This window comes from Chiloscyllium plagiosum, chromosome 20, assembly GCF_004010195.1.
Source record: "Chiloscyllium plagiosum isolate BGI_BamShark_2017 chromosome 20, ASM401019v2, whole genome shotgun sequence".
NCBI classification, from domain to species: Eukaryota; Metazoa; Chordata; class Chondrichthyes; order Orectolobiformes; family Hemiscylliidae; genus Chiloscyllium; species Chiloscyllium plagiosum.
Genome location: NC_057729.1, coordinates 3,910,927 through 3,928,613, shown reverse-complemented (window position 1 = coordinate 3,928,613; position 17,687 = coordinate 3,910,927). Strand labels below are relative to the sequence as shown.

General features: G+C 39.4%; 1 protein-coding gene across 3 annotated transcripts in view; it reads right to left on the bottom strand.

The window, feature by feature from the left end:
* Window positions 1-14,870: 14,870 nt before the first annotated feature.
* The window catches only part of gnas (GNAS complex locus), a 318,791-nt gene continuing 315,974 nt past the window's right edge, over window positions 14,871-17,687 (bottom strand). For all 3 annotated transcript variants that reach the window (XM_043710125.1, XM_043710126.1, XM_043710127.1), the window contains exon 12: window positions 14,871-16,697. In XM_043710125.1, coding sequence (XP_043566060.1) covers window positions 16,551-16,697 — 147 coding nt within the window. In that variant the 3' untranslated portion in view covers window positions 14,871-16,550. The remainder of the gene's footprint in view (window positions 16,698-17,687) is intronic.

The following is a 17,687-nucleotide window of genomic DNA, read 5'->3' as shown; positions in this document are numbered from 1 at the left end:
GCCAAATGAAAGAAAGTCCATTTTCATAGAGTACAAAAGGAGATTTTTTTAAAAAAAACAATAACACACCCATGTAAAAACACAAATGCCATTCTTTGACTCAGGACCATTGCTGACAATTTAATCCACCTGAGATTTGAATTCAAATCCTCCACTTTTCAAAAAGTTGCATTTATATAATGCTTTTTGTGACAGCAGGACTTGTGACTTCAAATGCTTTATAGCAAGTGAAATAGTTTTGAAATGTAGTCACCAGTGTGAGACAAATAAAGCACAGTCGCTCACTCCTGTACAAAATCTCTGTGGATTGAAAGAGGAATATTGAGATCATGGGATCAGCGAGAATACAAGTGGGATGCTGTCAGATGAACGACAGCAAGGTTTTGTTGCTCTACGAGTGGCACTTCAGATTCGTTCTCTGCAGTAATTTACAATCTTCTAAATTGGAAGAGATTGTGCTGCCACTGAGCTAAAGCTGAGACAGCACAGTGAAGGGTATTAATAACAGGAGGGAGGGAGTCCAGGCTACTTGTGAACCTGATGGCATTCATCACTATGTGCTGTGTCGGAGTCACATCAAACAATCCCAGGTCTGTACTAGGTTTGCTGTTGTCACCCAGGGAATAACAGCAATAAAACTACACAGGGTCACATCTGATGGTTCCATACGGCAACAGTTAGGATATTGATCAAATGAAGAAAAAGTTTAGAAAACAAGTTGATTGTGCTAATGGTTCTTTGCTGCCATCTCCTGGCAGTACACTAGCTTTAAAATGATCTTTTAAACTCTCAAAGTGCTTTGAATGCTGGAGGTCTGAAATAAGATATGGCCAAGTGCTGGAGAAACTCAGCAGGGCGGACAGCATCCCGTGGACTTGGAGGGAAGTGAAAAGCAATGAACGGGAACAAAATTCCATAGATGGTGCCAGACCAGCATTTCATGATCATTCAAACTGCATGATTAAAACCACACACAAAATTACTAATAAGCTGTTTTCAAAGAGAGACACAAGTGTAGAAAACACTTTAGCTACTTATAAGTGTGAGGTACAGTGAATAAGCAAGGTGGGGGGAGGGAGCTATTGTGATTGAGGTACATGGATCAGTTGAGCTTCAGACTGGGAGACTGGCACCCATTAACTAAATATATTCCTGGTTCATACATTTGGGAGCGACAAAAAGGTATTTAGAAAATCTATGATTTCTCTACGTTCTCACAACAGCATCCTGTTCAATCTATAATTCGTGCAAACAATCCTGAAACGTGAGCAACACTATTTATTCCAACCAAAGTTAACATGGTCTAATGCATCCAATTAACCTAGCCTCCCACATTTAGGAGGGTCCAAATTTTTTAATCACTGAGTTCTACATTGTGAAATGAAAACTTCATCGTTCAGCTAAAATGCTGACCGTTCATCTGAGATACAAACTGATAATGTTTGAGAAATTCAGCAGATCTGGCAGCATCTGTGAAGAGAGGAACAGTTGTGTTAAGAGTCCAGTGTGACTCTTCTTCAGAACTGCTAAGCTTTGGCAAAATGCTGTTTTTTTTAAGCTGCTGAAAAGGAGAGAGGATAGACAAGCATACCATTATGACTCTAAGTGAGACAGATGAGAAAGATAACCCATGCAGCAAAAGAAGTGTTAATAGTCAAGGAGACATTGAGACAAGTAGCAGGAGGTGTTAGTAATAAAAAATGGGCCAGATCTATTGAGAGCAAACAAAGAATAGGGAGTTGGATAGGGGAACATCACAAGAGGATAGAGTCCATGTTGAACCTACTGTTGAGCCCTGAAAGCTGGAAAGTGACCGAGTATCCATATTGACCAAGTCTAACTCTTTTTATTTTATAAAGACTTCAATTCCAGGAAATTAATACTTCCTTGGATGAAACACTTACAACTTGCACAAGAATTCAAGTGAGCAAAAACATAAAAAGTTATTATGCAAATAATTAAAGAGACAAATAGCATTTTATCCTTATTTGGGGGGGATGTTGAAGCTTATAAATAGAAGCCTTATTACAAGTCATACCTGGAGTACTGTGTAGTTTTGGTCTCTATTTAAGGATATACAGGCATTGGAGGTAGAGTCAGAGTCCTACAGCATGGAGACATACCAACCAAACTGGTCCATACGAACCAAAATGTCCGTCCATGCTAACCCCATTTCCCTGCACTGGCCCATATCCTTCTAAACCTTTCCTATCCATGTATTTGTCAAAATACCTTTCAAAAGTTGTTAATGTACCCACCTCAACCACTTCTATTGGCAGCTCATTCCATGTACGTACCTCCCTCTGTGTAAAGACAGTTGCCCCTCAGGTTCCCTTTTATTCTTTCCCCTCTAATCTTTGAATCCCCAACCCTAGGAAAAAGACTGAGTGCATTCACTCTATCTATGCCTCTCATGATCTTAAACATCTCTAAAAAAGGTTCCCCCTCAGACTCCTACGCTCTAAAGAAAAAGTTCTAGCTTGTCCAACCTCACGCTATAACTCAGACCATTGAGTCCAGGAAACCTTCCAGCTCAGCGAGCAAACCTACACCCACAACATCCTTGTAAATTTTTTCTGCACTCTACCTAGCTTAATAACATCCTTCCTGTAACAAGGTGACCAAAACTGAACACAATACTCCAAGTGTGGCCTCACCAGCATCCTGTACAATTGCAACATAACTTCCCAACTTCTATACTCAATGCCCTGACTGAAGGCCAGTGTGTCAAAGGCCTTCTTCACTGTCCTGCCTACCTGTGACTCCATTTACAGAGAACCATGCAACTAAACTCTGAGGTCCCTCTGTACCACTATACCCTTTAAGGCCCTACCATTCACTATCAAACTCCTGCCTTGATTTGACTCCAAAATGCAAGACCCCACACTTATCTGTATTAAACTCCATTTGCCGTTGCTCGGTCCACTTCCCCAGCTGATCAAAGTCCTGCTGCAATTTCTAATAACCTTCCTCACTGTCCCCGATACCGCCTATTTTAGTGTCATCTGCAAACATATTAATCATATCTTGTACATTCTCAAACAAATCATTGATATAAATAATAAACCATAATGGGCCCAACACCAACCCCTAAGGCACCATCCTTCCACTATTGTCCTCTGCTTCCTACCATCAAGCCAATTGTGTATCCAATTTAGCAACTCCCCCTGGATTCCATGCGATCTAACCTTCCAGAGCAGCCTACCATGTGGAACCTTATCAAAGGCCTTATTGAAATCCATATAGACGTCTTATTGCCTTGCCCTCAGCAACCTTCCTGGTCACTTCATCAAAGAACTCTAACAAATTTATGAGGCATGATCTCCCACCCACAAAGCCATTCTGACTACTCCTACTCAAACCCCGTCTTTCCAAATGCATATATAACTTATCCCTCAGAATCTTCTCAAGTAACTTACCTACCACAGATGTTAAGCTCACTGGTCTAAAGTTCCCAGGTTTTTCTTTGCAGCCATCTTGAATATGAGCCCAACATTTGCTATCCTCCAGTCTTCCAGGAACTCATCTGTCGCTAACGATGATGCAAAAATATCAGTCAGCGTCCCGACAAATTCTTCTCTAGCCCCTTGCAGTGTTTTTGGATATATGTGGTCATGACCAGAAGATTTATTCACCTTCACCTCCTCTACTGTGATATGAACTATCCCCAAAATATTACCACTAACCTCACCAAGTTTTCATGTCTTTCTCCATGGTGCACAGAAACATTTAATGAGGACCTCGTCCATCTCCTGCAGATCCCCACATACATGTCCACTTTGGTCCTCAAGGGGTCCTATTTTCACTCTAGTTATTCCCCTCCCTTTAATATATTAAAGAACCTCTTTGGATTTACCCTAATCTTATCATGCCCCCTTTTCACCTTCTTGATTTCCTTCTTCAGTAAACTCCTGTATATACCTCCATGAATTCTCTTGAACCCAGCTACCTGTACCTGATGAAAGCCTTATGCCCAAACATTGATTCTCCTGCTCCTCAGATGCTGCCTGACCTGCTGTGCTTTTCCACACTCTCCACACTGCCTGTACCTGAGCCATGGCTCCCTTTTTTCTGGTCAAAGCCTCAATATCTCGTCATCTAGGGTTCCCTATTCCTGCCATCCTTGCACTTCACTCTTACAGGAACATCTACATCTTGAACTAAAGCTCTCTCACTTTTGAAGACCTCCCACTTGCAGAGACCCCTTTGCCTGCAAACCACCCACTCCAATCAACCCCTGCAAGCTCTGTCTAGTTCATCAAAATTCACCTTGCCGCAATTTAGAACTTGAACCCATGGACCAGTTTTGTCCCTCTCCATAATGATTTTAAAATTAATAGAACTATGGTCACTGGTCCCAAAGTGCTCCCACACTGTCACCTCAGTCACCTGTCCTGCCTGAATTCCCTCCAGTAGATCAAGTTTTGCCCCTTTCAGAGTAGGGCCCTCTATATATTGCTTGATGAAACTTTCCTAAACGCACTTAAATTCCACCACATCTAAGCTATGGCAGTCCCAGACTATGTTAGGAAAATTAAAATCCCCTATAACAATTTGCTCCTGCAAGTCTCCCTGCACATTTGTTCCTCTAATTCCTGTTGACTATTTGGGGGCCACAATCCCAATAACGTCATCTACTTATTCCTTAGCTCCACACACAAAGCTTCACTGGATGATCCTTCAGTAATCTCTGATTACTGCTGTGATACTGGCCTTAATAAAAAAACGCAACTCCCCCTCCCCTCCTTCCCTGATTTCTGTCCTACAAAAGCACCTGTACCCTGCCACATTAGCCACCAATCCAGTTCCTCCCTTAGCTGTTATGGCTATAACATCCAAGTCCCAAGTACCTATCCACGCCCTGAGTTCATCAACCTTACCAGGCATCTCTCTTGCAATGAAATAGATGCAATTTAACCTGACACGCATTCCTCGCTCCCTGTCGTTTTCTAGCCTGACAAATCTGTTCAACCTATTATTACCATATCTCCTTCCAGCCTCTCACTTGCATCCCTGTCAATCTAGTTTAAACCCACCCTTGCAGTACTAGCAAACCTGGCCACCTCCAAGATATTGGTCTCCCTCCAGTTCAGGTGCAATCCATCTCTCTTGAATAGGTAGTCTCTGTCCAAGAAAAGATCCCAATGACCTAAAAATCTAAATCCCTGTCCCCCTGCACCAATTCTTTAGCCAATTCTATCTGCCATATCGTCCTGTTCTTACCCTCACTAGCACGTGGAACTGGAAGTAATCTGGACATTACCACTGTTAAGGTCCTAGTTTTTACAACTTTTTTCCTAGCTCTCTATAATCACTCTGCAGGACCTCATCCCTATCTCTACATATACTATTTGTGCTAACATGCACAATGACTTCTGGCTGCCCACCCACCTCCTTGTAGCCACTCCTAGACATCGTGGCTCCTGGGAGGCAACACACCATCCTGGATTCCTATTTGAGGCCACAGAAACTCCCGTCTGTCCCCCTAACAACCATGTCTCCTTTCACTAAGGTCCTGTTTACCTTTACCCTTTCCCACTGTGCACCAGAGCCATAGTGCTACTGCTGCTTTCCACTGAATGGTCATTCTCTCCACACCCCACAATGGTATCCAAAATGGTATACTTGTTTGATGGGACTGGCCACAGGCCACCCAGCTACACTCTGCCTGCACTTTAGGTGTAACCATGTCACTAAAACTCTTAATTGTAATGCACTCAGCATCTCGGATGATCCCGAGTGCCTCCAGCGCCTTGTCACGATCTTCCAGAAGCTGCAGCTGGGCTCACTTCCCACAGGTGAAGTCATCAGGGACGATGGAAATCTCCCTGAGCTCCCATATCCTGCAGGAGGAACATGTGACTGCCCTGCCATCTCAAGTGCTCTAAGACAAAAGAGAAAAGTTAAAAGGACTTCACCTGAGCTTACCTGTAGTTTTTGCTGAGTCGCTGCTCTCTGAAGTCTCTCAAGCCAAAGCCTTACTACTCGGTCACCAACAAATTTTCTAATAGCACGTCTCTCCACCCCCATCTCAGAAGAGATTCACTAAATTGATGCCTGGATTAAACGGCTTGATTTATCCTGATAGCTAAATGGGTTAGGCCTTTATTTATTAGAGATTAGAGGAATGAGGGGTGATCTTAATGAAACATATGAAATTTGGAGCGAGTTTCACAGGGTAGATATCGAGATGATGCTTCCATTAGTGGGGACATAGGCAGAGAATAAGGAGACATGCATTTAGAATGCATGTGAAGGCACTTCTTCTCCCATAGGATAGTGAATGCCTGATATTCTCTGCAACAGACTGTGTGGAGACTAGATCAGTATGAGTATTTAAAGAGGAAGATATATTTTTGAAACGTTGAGCAGAAACACTAGGAGAAGCTGGATGAGAATTGAGGTCGGGGCATGTCAGCCATGATCTTCTAGATTGATATGGCAAACTGGAGGGACTGAAGGGCTTATTCCTTACATGATAACTGAAGGATTTTAATCAATCAATTTAACTAAAACTTCCGTTCACAATGATGTAGTACTCCATGATCAAAGGCATCTTCTTTCAGGCGAGGCCAGATTGATTCTTAGGTGATTGCAGAAGATTTTGAGGCATGATTTCAGTGAAGGAAGGAATTTCTCACTAATATTTATCCCTCAACCAACGGAATATACCTGGTCATTATCACGGTTGTTGAGATCTTCTTGTGGTTCCCACAAAAGTCACTAAACTTCAAAATTGATTGCAAAGCACTTGGGAACATTGAGGTTCTGAGAGCTAAACAAGTTTTTCTCATAAGGCAGAGCAATTTTAAATTATGTTTCTGATGATAAGTCACCAGATTCAAAACATTGACTACTTTGTTTCCACATATGCTGCAGTATCAGCTTTTCCAGCAATTTCTGCTTTTGTTAAAATTACTGCCTGCACGAGGGCTTGTTTGGCATTATCATACTTACCACTTTCTTTGAAGACGACATGCAATGACCACCCAAGTCAATGATCAACCTATTTTACACGTATATACACTTTACAATTTCCAGTGGTCTGAGTTCAAAATTCACCCTCTTATCGTTTCACCCACATCTCCACTAAGCACCAGATAATCCGAAAAACATACTGAAGTGGTAGGGTTGGTGAAAGAAGAATGTTTGATATTCCTTTTAAGTTGTTGTGGGTCACAATTCAAATTCCTCTACATTTGTGTCACATGCAGCTAGCATCTTTATAGTATTCCTTTTCCCCTTAAGGCATCCCAGTGCAATTAGCTACCCAATGTCCAAGTGTTTGGAGATTGGTATCTTGCTATCAGGTACAGAGCACAGGTTAAGAACTTGGAAGAATAAAATGGTTTTCCAGAGGACCTGAAAAACCAAAAGATGCTTTTGAATAAATCCTAAAGAAAGAGCCAATGTTATTTGCAAATTGCTTAATGAATGAGAAACACTGATCAATATTTTGGAATCCAGGTAGTCAAAAAGCACGATAATACAGAAGCTGGAAGTTGATTACAAATTTGTGTGAACAAACAAAGGCATTTTATAGACAGTTAATAGTCAAGTGCTAAGTATAGATTCTTTGGGAGAGGGACAGCTTTAGAGAATCAGGAGTACAAAAGTCTGATTTATATTTTCCAGAGGGGCCCAAAAGATACTCATTTTACCTTCCTAAAGTAACTATATGGATCACTGAATCTCTACTGTGTGGGAAGGGACCCTTTGGCCCAACAAGTCCACATCGACCCTCTGAAGAGTATCCCACCCAAACTCATTCCCCATTACTCTACATTTACCCTTGACTAATGCGCCCAACCCACACATCCCTGAACACTATGAACAATTTAGCATGGCCAATTCACCTCAGAGTTTCAAAGATAAAAACTTTGCATGAAAGCCCATTGGAACAACTGGCATAAGGAAACATGATATAAATACAGGCATACAAACACATTTTACAAACGTTATGTGGAATGTACATTTTAATGTGCTGGACGTTCAGGGAGAATTTGTATTTTGTTTGTGCACTTCACATCTGAGTAAATTTCCAACACAAGACAAAACAGACATGCTCATCACAAACTAAGGGTTGAGCAATTTAACCTGAGTGCTGCTGGCTGACTCACATAACTCTGTAGAAGGACACTGGCGACTTCAGTACCATTACTCTGAGCATTAAAGTGGCTGTAACTAAGGTACAAACACTACCTATCAGCACTACAGAAAATATACTAAAGCAAAAGGAGTCTGTGTAATTAATGGAGAATTACCTTCTCACAACCTCTTAAATAAATGAGCACAGACAGAAAGCTGCTAAATTAATGTAATTGATAGTTCTTCTTGGGAAATGAGACAGTATTATTCTGCATATTCTAGCAGCTAGTTTTTCAAGCCTAAATCACATAAGCTATAATGACAAAAGATATCAAATTTCAGCTCTGAAAATTTAAGCCCAGTGGGTTGTCATCTCTAACTGAGGAAGTACATTTAGATTAGTGGAGATAGCACTGTCACTATTATCAGAACTATATCGATCAGGCCGTGTGGATCTAAACATCTCATTTTTGAATGGGATGGTAGCTTATACAAATTTAAGTCTACTCTGGAGGTACACCCCAGTCCGATGTGAGACTTCAGTTTTATTAAGCAATCAATTCTTTCCTCCAACCTCTTTCAAATGGTAATGAATTACACTTGGATGATAACTTTCCAAAGAACATTATGTGGAATTCTAGATGGTGTCTATGACTCAATAGCTGAGCAATCGTATAAAGGAAAGCACTCTTATTATTATGCAACATTTTCCGGTTTGTTAAACCATTGGATAGTGATCATTACATATATACAACATAGAAACAGGTTATACTGCCAATTTGTTCTAGTGTTTATCCGCCACTAAGGCCTCCTCTCATTTTTTCTCAGCTGAAAACTTCAGTGAAACTATCTATTCCCTCATATGTATATCCTGTTTCACTTCTTCTTTGTTTTCTATATGCTTCACTTGTAGCGAGTCCTTCATTCCTGTTGTGTTATTGAAGTTTCTTCTGAATTCCCTGATGCACTTCTTGGTGACTATGTTATATTGATGGTCTCCAGCTATACTCTTCCCCACAAGAGGAAACAGATTCTGTATCCACCCTCAAAACCTTTCAGAATGTTAAATACATCTACCTATGAGATGCTGCAAGTCATTTTTTCAAAATGACATGGCATTCCTTTTCTGAAGTTTATGCAATGTGTTTATATCTGTAAACCTTCTTTACATGCTGTCTAGTCTGACCTCTACATTCTTTCTATATTTTGATGAATACACTCAAATGTGGTCTAATCCAGGCTTGACACAAGCTTATAATAATTACCTTCCTTTTCAATTCTTATGCTCTTAGGAATAATGTCATAAGCTTGATGACACATTATACAATTTCTATGATTTATGTATTTGTATTCAGAGATCCCTTTATTTGTCTACCTTATTTAGATTTTCAGGTAATGTGGCCTCCCTATTCTTCCAATGAAAACATGTAACAAGGGTAATGCAGAAACCATGGGAGTCTTTAATCTACATGTAGACTGAGAAAATCTAATTAGTAATGTTACTTTACTTGAAAGATAAGGCACCCTTGATTACTGTTTTGGTACACATGCAAAATGGTTTTCTAGCAATATGTTGGGAGCCAACTCTGGAGCAAACTATTTTAGATTGAAAACTGCACTGTATGAGAGCTAATATTCTTATTGTAAAGGTGCCTTTAGGAGAGTGATCACTTTATGCTATCATTTTACATTGAAGAAAATAATCTTGTTCAATTAAAAAGTCAGGTCTTAAAATTAAACAAATGAAACGATGAAGCCACAAGAGGCAGATTGACTATGGTGGACTGGGAAACTACATCAAAAAGTATGAAGGGAGACAGGCAATGACTGACATTTAAAGAACTAATACAGCAAAATAGTATTTAATGCTCAAGAACCCAACAAATGTGTTCCAATTACAGTTAACAAGCTTTTCCAGCAACACATTTCCAGCAAAGAAAATACCTATAAAGTTGCCAAAATGTAAAGATTGAGGATTGAGAGCATTTTAAAGATTCTCCAAAATTGAGCGAGGAGGTTTAGGAGTATAGACTACTAGAATAAACTAGAACAAAACATACAGTTGGAACTTCTATAACAGTACTTCTCAACTTTTCCCTACTGTGACTGCACTTCAAGGTTTAAAAACTGTTGTAACCCCTTACTAAGTGATTGGGGAAGATGCAAAAGTCTCACCAAGGCAACGCAAACATTAAAACGGGGGGTGGGGTTAATGCAACTTTCTTGCCTCAGAGCTTGCGACTGCAAAATTTCTGTTCACGATCCCACTGTTGGAAGCCATTTATCGACACATATAAAAGGAAAACAAAGAGTCCATTACAAGCAGTCAGAAGAATTTACAATTGACAATAAGAGGATGGCGGAGAAACTTAAATACTTTGTGTCTGTTGTCAGGAAAATACAAATTAAAAATCCCAGAGATAATGGAGAATCCAAGGACTAATATAAATGATGGATTGCAATAAAGCAATTAGAAAAAAAATTAATACTAGTAATAAATATTAGTAATGCTAGCATCAATTATGAAGGATATGATAACCACAAAGTAATGGCAGGATAGTCAATATAAATTTATGAGAGGGAACTAATGTTTGACAAATTGGAAGAACCACCAGTGGATATGGTACTTTTTAGACTTAGCAGGTTTTTGATAAGGTCCCATACAAAAGATTGGTAAAGCTCATGGTTTGTTTTCAGACGTTTTGTCACTATACTAGATAACACAATCAGTGAGAGTTTCCAGTGAAGTGCAGGTGGTATGCCCGCCTCTCACATTACAGGTCTTGGTTTCTTAAGGTGGGTGATGTCATTTCCGTTTTTTTTCCCCTAAGGGGAGGTAGATAGGATCTAAATCGGTGTGTTAGTTGATGGAGTTCTGTTGAGAATGCCATGCTTTTTAAGAATTCTCGTGTGTCTTTATTTCGCTTGTCCTAGGATGTGTGTGTTGTCTCAGTCAAAGTGGTATCCTTCTTTGTCTGTATGTATGGGTCATGTCTTTTGGTGGCCAGTTGGTGTTCACGTAACCTGGTGGCAAGTTTCCTGCTAGTTTGTCTGACGTAGTATCTTTTTTCAAAACAGTTATTTCATGATATCTTGCAAATAACGTTAGTTTTGCTGGTAGTATCTAACTTCCAGACTACCCAGACCCCTTGGCAACATGGTAGCCCACAAACCTACCAACACACTAATGTACCTAAAGGATCCATTAGATACCACCAGCAAAACTAGCACCATTTACAAGATACCATGCAAGAACTGTAAAAGAATACGCTATCGGACAAACTAGCAGGAAACTTGCCACCAGGATACATGAACACCAACTGGCCACCAAAAGACGTGACCCACTATCACTAGTTTCTATACATACAGCCAAAGAAGGACACCACTTTGATTGGGACAACATCCACATCCTAGGATAGACAAAACAAAGACACGCACAATAATTCTGAGGAAGCATGGCATTCTAACTGAAACTCCATCAATAAATACATAGATTTAGATCCTACCTACCTCCTCTTGAAAAAAAAAGGACCAGAAATGACATCACCCACCTTAAGAAACTAAGACCTACAAATAAAGATGTGGGACATAACACCAGCGCTTCACCGGAAACTCTCACTGATGATGTTACCTAGTGACGACGAAATATCTGAAAACAAACCTTCAAGATCAGCGTGCTAACTTATATACTTAGTAAGAATAAATGTCATTTTCAGAGTGGCAGTCTGTAACCTGTGTAGCACTGCAAGCATCCCAGTTATTCACAATCGATATCAAAGATTTAAAGTGTGGATTAAGTATAATATTTCAAAGTTTCCAAATGATTCAAGACTATGTGGGAATTAGAATTGTGGGGAGGATGTAAAGACATTTGAAAGAGATTTGGAAAGGCAAAGGTGTTAGCAAAAATTGACAAATTGAATAAAATTTGCCCATGTCAGTAGGAAAAATAGGAAGTGTATTATTTAAATAGCGAGGGGCTGGGGGGGGGGGAAAGTGTGTACTCCAAAGCATGTTGGGTATGCTTTTTCATGAGTTACTGAAACTCTAGCAAGCAACTAAGGCAGCAAATGATATGTTAGCTTGATCGTAAGAGGATTTGAGTTTAGCAGCAAATATGTCTCACTGCAATTATGTAGAATGCTGGTGAAACAATCAAGTATTGAGGACAGTTTTGACTTCCTTGCCCAAGGAAAGATACATTTCTTGGTTCGGAGCAAATTATTTGCTGGTACAGAGGGATTGAATAATGAAATAATAAATAGACTGGGGATATATTCTCAGGAGTTTAGAATAAGGGTGACCTTGTTCAATCATGCAAAATATTTAATGGGTTTAACAGGGAAGGTCCAAGAAAAAATGATCCCCCTGGTTAGGGGTGCAGAATCAGGCATTGGGTTCTTTAGCTTTCTCCTTTGCATTCAAATGCAAGCATGAACAGTTGTTAGGGTGTAGCTCCACACTACAGTAGTCATTCTTCATGTGACAGATCATAAAGTGAGCATCATCCCCCCCATCTGTTCCATTTTATAAACAGCAGGACCTACCCAATGATACCTTTTCTCATGTTCCCACAGGATATGGGGCAGACTACTTAGAACTGAGATGAAGAGGAATTTCTTGACTTGGTGATGACGCATTTTTGAATTCTCTGTCTACTACACTGCCGAAGCTCAGTTGCTGAGTATGTTCAAGACAGATAGATGGATACATTTGTACATTTTAAAAACAGAAAAAAGATGCAGGAACGTCCACCAAAATGGTGTCAAAGTGAGGATCAACCGTGATCTCACTGAATAAAAAGTGGCTCAAACGCCGATTGCTGCTATTTCTGATGTTTTTCAAATGGATCAACAATTTGCTGGCAAACCTCAGCAGATGTGGGAAAAAAGCAGAGTTAATGCTTCAAGTCTGGTGACTTCATCAGAACTGTCAGCCTTTGGGAAAGACCGGTATTTATGCTGAAGATAAGCTTGGGGAGGAGGAGAAGGAGACTCCACCTGTCTGTTCACCTCTCCCCTCCACTTCATCGTCAGCCTTCATACCACATTTTCCTGGATAACAGTTCTGATGAAGAGCCACTGGACTTGAAATGTTAACCAAGTTTTATTCCCAAAGTTGCTGAGTTCTGGATAGGCTTGCTCGCTGAGCTGGGAGGTTCATTTCCAGACGTTTTATCACCCCGAGGCCCACTGAAGATGTTACCTAGTAGGGTGACGAAACGTCTGGAAATGAACCTCTCAGCTCTGCAAGCAAACCTACATCCAGAACCTCAACTTGAGCTACAAATCTTCTCAAAGCTCACTGTGTTCTGTCAGCATTTTTGCTTTTGTTTCAGATCTCCAGCATCCATAGTTCTTTATTTCAGCACATAATTTTGCAACCTTTGGTTTTCAGTAAACATACCGCCCCCAAATGGTATTAAATCATACAAACAAAAATAAGCTCAGTTTCATTTTTGGTTAAGTGCCAGGTTAGTCTCAACACGACACAGCTAGCTTGTTACAATTTGCTTCAGCAATCTGGTTAACAGTTAGGTAATTTAACTAATTAAAAAATAACAACCAAATCCCCCTGCGGAAGGCAGAAACATAAGAAAAAGGAAACAAACATGTCATGCTAATTATGCAATAAAACAGATGGATAGTTTTCACGTTGTGGGTTATCACATGAAAAATTACTGCAGAGCCACACCTTGCTCTTTCCTGCAGTTGGAGGGATGGGAGAAAACTGGAGACCATTTGCTTCATTTTAGTGAGGGCAGTAATTTATAATAAACAATAGAAGAATTAAAGAATATGCAACAGGAGAAAATAGGATTAAGTGTGCTACGGGTCAACTCAAGTACGCCTTTTAAATGCAGTTTCATCTTTCAATATTTTAATTTGTAACTAAAGTATCGCTATGTAGGGATGGCTAAAAGCCAAAAAAAAATCAACCAACCAGGTTGTCAGCTGGTCATCCAATGTGTCCATTTTATGCAACAGCAAGGTATATATTTATTTGGTCGACATCTCGGCCACATATGGCTTTTGTGAATTCATCTTTTCAGTTGTCATTTGTTGCTTGGGCAGTCAGTCAAGATATTTAATTTTATACATTAGTCAATGGTAGCATTCTTGCCATAATGGGTTCAAACCCCATAACAGAGACTCAAGCACAAATATTGAACTCTAGTATAGTGCCATATTGTTGAAGGTACATTCTGTTGAGACAAATCGGAGGTTCTTCTGTCCTCTCAGGTAGTTGTAAAAGATGCCATAGCACTATTTCTTGGCAGAACTGGAAGCGCTCCCCAGTTCCTGCCCAATATATATTCTCACCCACAGAGGAAAAAAAAATTACATTTCTGGTTGTGGGACCTTGCTATGTACAAATGGGTCACCATGATGCCTACATTATGACAGTAACTATATTTCAATGGTACTTTAATACACTTTTGGATGCCAATAAGCTAGTATCTGATTCCGAATGTAATGGTTAGCACAGAAATTGGAAATGTAAAACTTATAACTTGTTCAGTTCTGCACTTCTCCTAAATGTTAAGTCACCTATATTTTCTCTCTCCAGCAGTTCTCATTTACTTAAGATTCTTTCGTCAGACATCTTCACTGAAACAGAATCACCAATGCTTTTTACGATAAATTTTGTGATGCCTAACAGATTTAGTACTGTGCAGTACTAATTGCGTGCTGAAATAGACTGGGCGAAATCAGGGTGGGGGAAAGAGGATAAAAGACAGGTTAGGAGGGGGAGGCGAGTAATATAGGCTAACACTGTACTAGATCTGTTATTACAACTGTAATTTTAGACTTTGTACAAATTGTACATGTAATCTTGAGACACATGAAAAAGTAACATACTCACAGACATAAAACACCTAGGTATAAAATATAAAGCAGTGTAGTTACTAAAATTACATGCTTTCTTATTGCTACAGTGATTTTTGCTTTTTGTACTGTACCACAACTTGTTCTGAGCATATAATTTGCATAAATTATTCAAGTTTAAGAAAATTCCACACGTCTTCACTTGATGCTACTGTATAGTTAATATATAAACAAAATTTTCTAAGGTATCTCTTTATTAAAAGAGAAATAAAAATGTCATTTGCAACTGGAATTCTGAGGCCAAATGCAAGGAGTTACACCTTGCTTTGTGTTAACTTTACCAACATTGTACATCTGTTGTTGGTTGGACCAGAGGAGCCAGATCTACTGATGATCACCATATTCACACAATGCCTATATTAAAAAAATTTAAAGGACTATGAATGACCAAAGACTAACATTTATAATTTGTAGCAAAATTTGGTTTATGTAGAAACAAGCCATGTTTGCATTTGGATAGACTGAAATGAGTTAAAGCTAAAATTAAAAAAAGCAAATGATGCTGCAATGTCTGGTCACTTGTTAAAGACCTCACTTCTTAAGTGGTTAATTTGCACAATTTTGTACTTTTTTTTATATACTAAACAGCATTTTTCCTTCTTTATAAACCAGAAAAAAACTAAACTACAGATAAATTCCCTACCTTGAGCTAATGCTGCAGATAGGGCTGACAAAGCTGTACAGCGCAATCAAACATACTTACATCTTAGCTCATTTTACAGGTACAGCCATAATCAAGGCACAAAGATCTTCTACAAGTTATTTTCAATAAAGTTGTACAAAATAATACATTTTACAGTCTGTACAAGAATAATAATTCAGAAGTAAAATAAACAAAAACAGAGGGAAGGGAAGAAGGGAAGCCAGAATAGACAGGAAAGAAATAATTGGACCAAAGTCCAGTGAATGAACAAAGCTGAAAGATTAATCTGTGGAGAACTAAAACAGTATGTGGTTAACTCTTTCTACAATCACAGGCCAAAAGCAGTTCATCACGTTCTAGGTCCAAGGACTGCCAGACTTTATTGTTTTTTTTGTTAAAAATGCCCCTCTAAAAACCAGCGAGGCTTTATCAGATTTCTTTTTTGCACTGTTCGGATCTGCAGGGATTCAGCATCTCCATTCCACACCTTGTCAGGCTTGGAATACATCACAGAGGTCTAGTCTTCAGCTTGGACTTGGCACCTTCGCATTTTCTGTTGCTGTGAATGGATACAGGATCGATATTAAGAGCCCACATCAGCGTTGATTACCCTGGAACAGGTTTTCCCCAATTGTGTGTGGGCTTTTTGATTTAGTTTTGTTTTCTAATCCTTCAAGTACTCCTTGTCCAGGGCATTTGGTTACGATTTTATTAAAGTAGTAGGAAAACCCACATGTAAATGACCATTTAAGTGACGCCATCTCACACTGTCCAGGGGACAGAGGCAAGCAAGAAGTTCTGCTGTTGTCCAACAGGGAGAAAAGTGGAGGGGTGCATTCGGAGAGAGACTGCACCAGTTCTCTTCCACCCTGTGTGGGCAAGTTAAATGAGGAATAAAGAGTCCAATACACAAAGACAAGTGCTCTCCATCACAATAATTCATACTGACGAAGGTGCATACGTTGAATAATGTCCCGACAGTCATTGAACACCCTGCGAATGTTCTCGGTATCCACTGCACATGTGAAATGAGGGTAGCAGTAGTGCCTTCCATCGCCGCTTGCTGTGCTGATTCTCTGTAACGCAAAAGGAAAAAATGGTTAACCTTCGTTTGTAAATAAGATTAAATCAGTTCAAATTAGTTGCAACAAGGTATTTCACAACTTTTTTAAAAATGACACTATTTTTATGGTTTGGAACTGACCATATTTGAAACAAATCTGTGGATGAAGATTCCTAGCTTATCAAGCTGTTTCTATTGGTCATTCTTCAAAACACTGTTCTCAAATAAATAGCAAGCCCATCCTCAGTAAGGATTCCCATATTTATTTCTTCAAAAGATTCAGGTAGTGACCATTACCATTCTATTGTGTTTCTATATAGATGGCTTGAGTTTGATAACCATCTATATAGAACATAAATATGCTGCAAATATACCCGACAGGCATATCAACAAAAAAGAATGCTGAACCAAAGGAGACATTTGAAGTGTGAGTAAAATACTGATCAAAATGCTTTGTATTTTAAATTCAGAGTCTTAAGAAAGAAGAAAGGAAGGAAGAAATGAAAAGAAGGGATGGGAGAAAGAAAAGGACAAGATTTAGGGAAGTAATTCCAAATCCTGATGCCCCTGCCAATAGTGGGCCATGGGGACGTTTAAGAGGGCAGGTCCAACACAGCGAGAGAGAGTGGATTCTTGTGCTTTCAGAACAAAAGAATCAAAAAGAGTTGAGAGTCTGTCAAAAAGAGTATCCAATCAAATATAAAAATAGCAAAATTACTATATTTTGTGCCAATTTACTTAGCTAATCAATTTTCTGCCACTTTATTAGCTCTTTTGTTATCTATTATTGGTTATTAAAAACAATTTTGAATTAGTGGTCTACCACTATAGCTTTTGCCACTTTAAATCCATAGTTTTTGACTGGATATGTTCAGTGATAACCTTTAACTACAGAGGTTCATCCTTCTCATTGAGACCTTTTTAAACAGAATAACCTTTGCAGGGCATTATGAACTATCAGCTTCCATGGATATGTAAAGAGAGTGCAGTCAAAAGTAAGTGT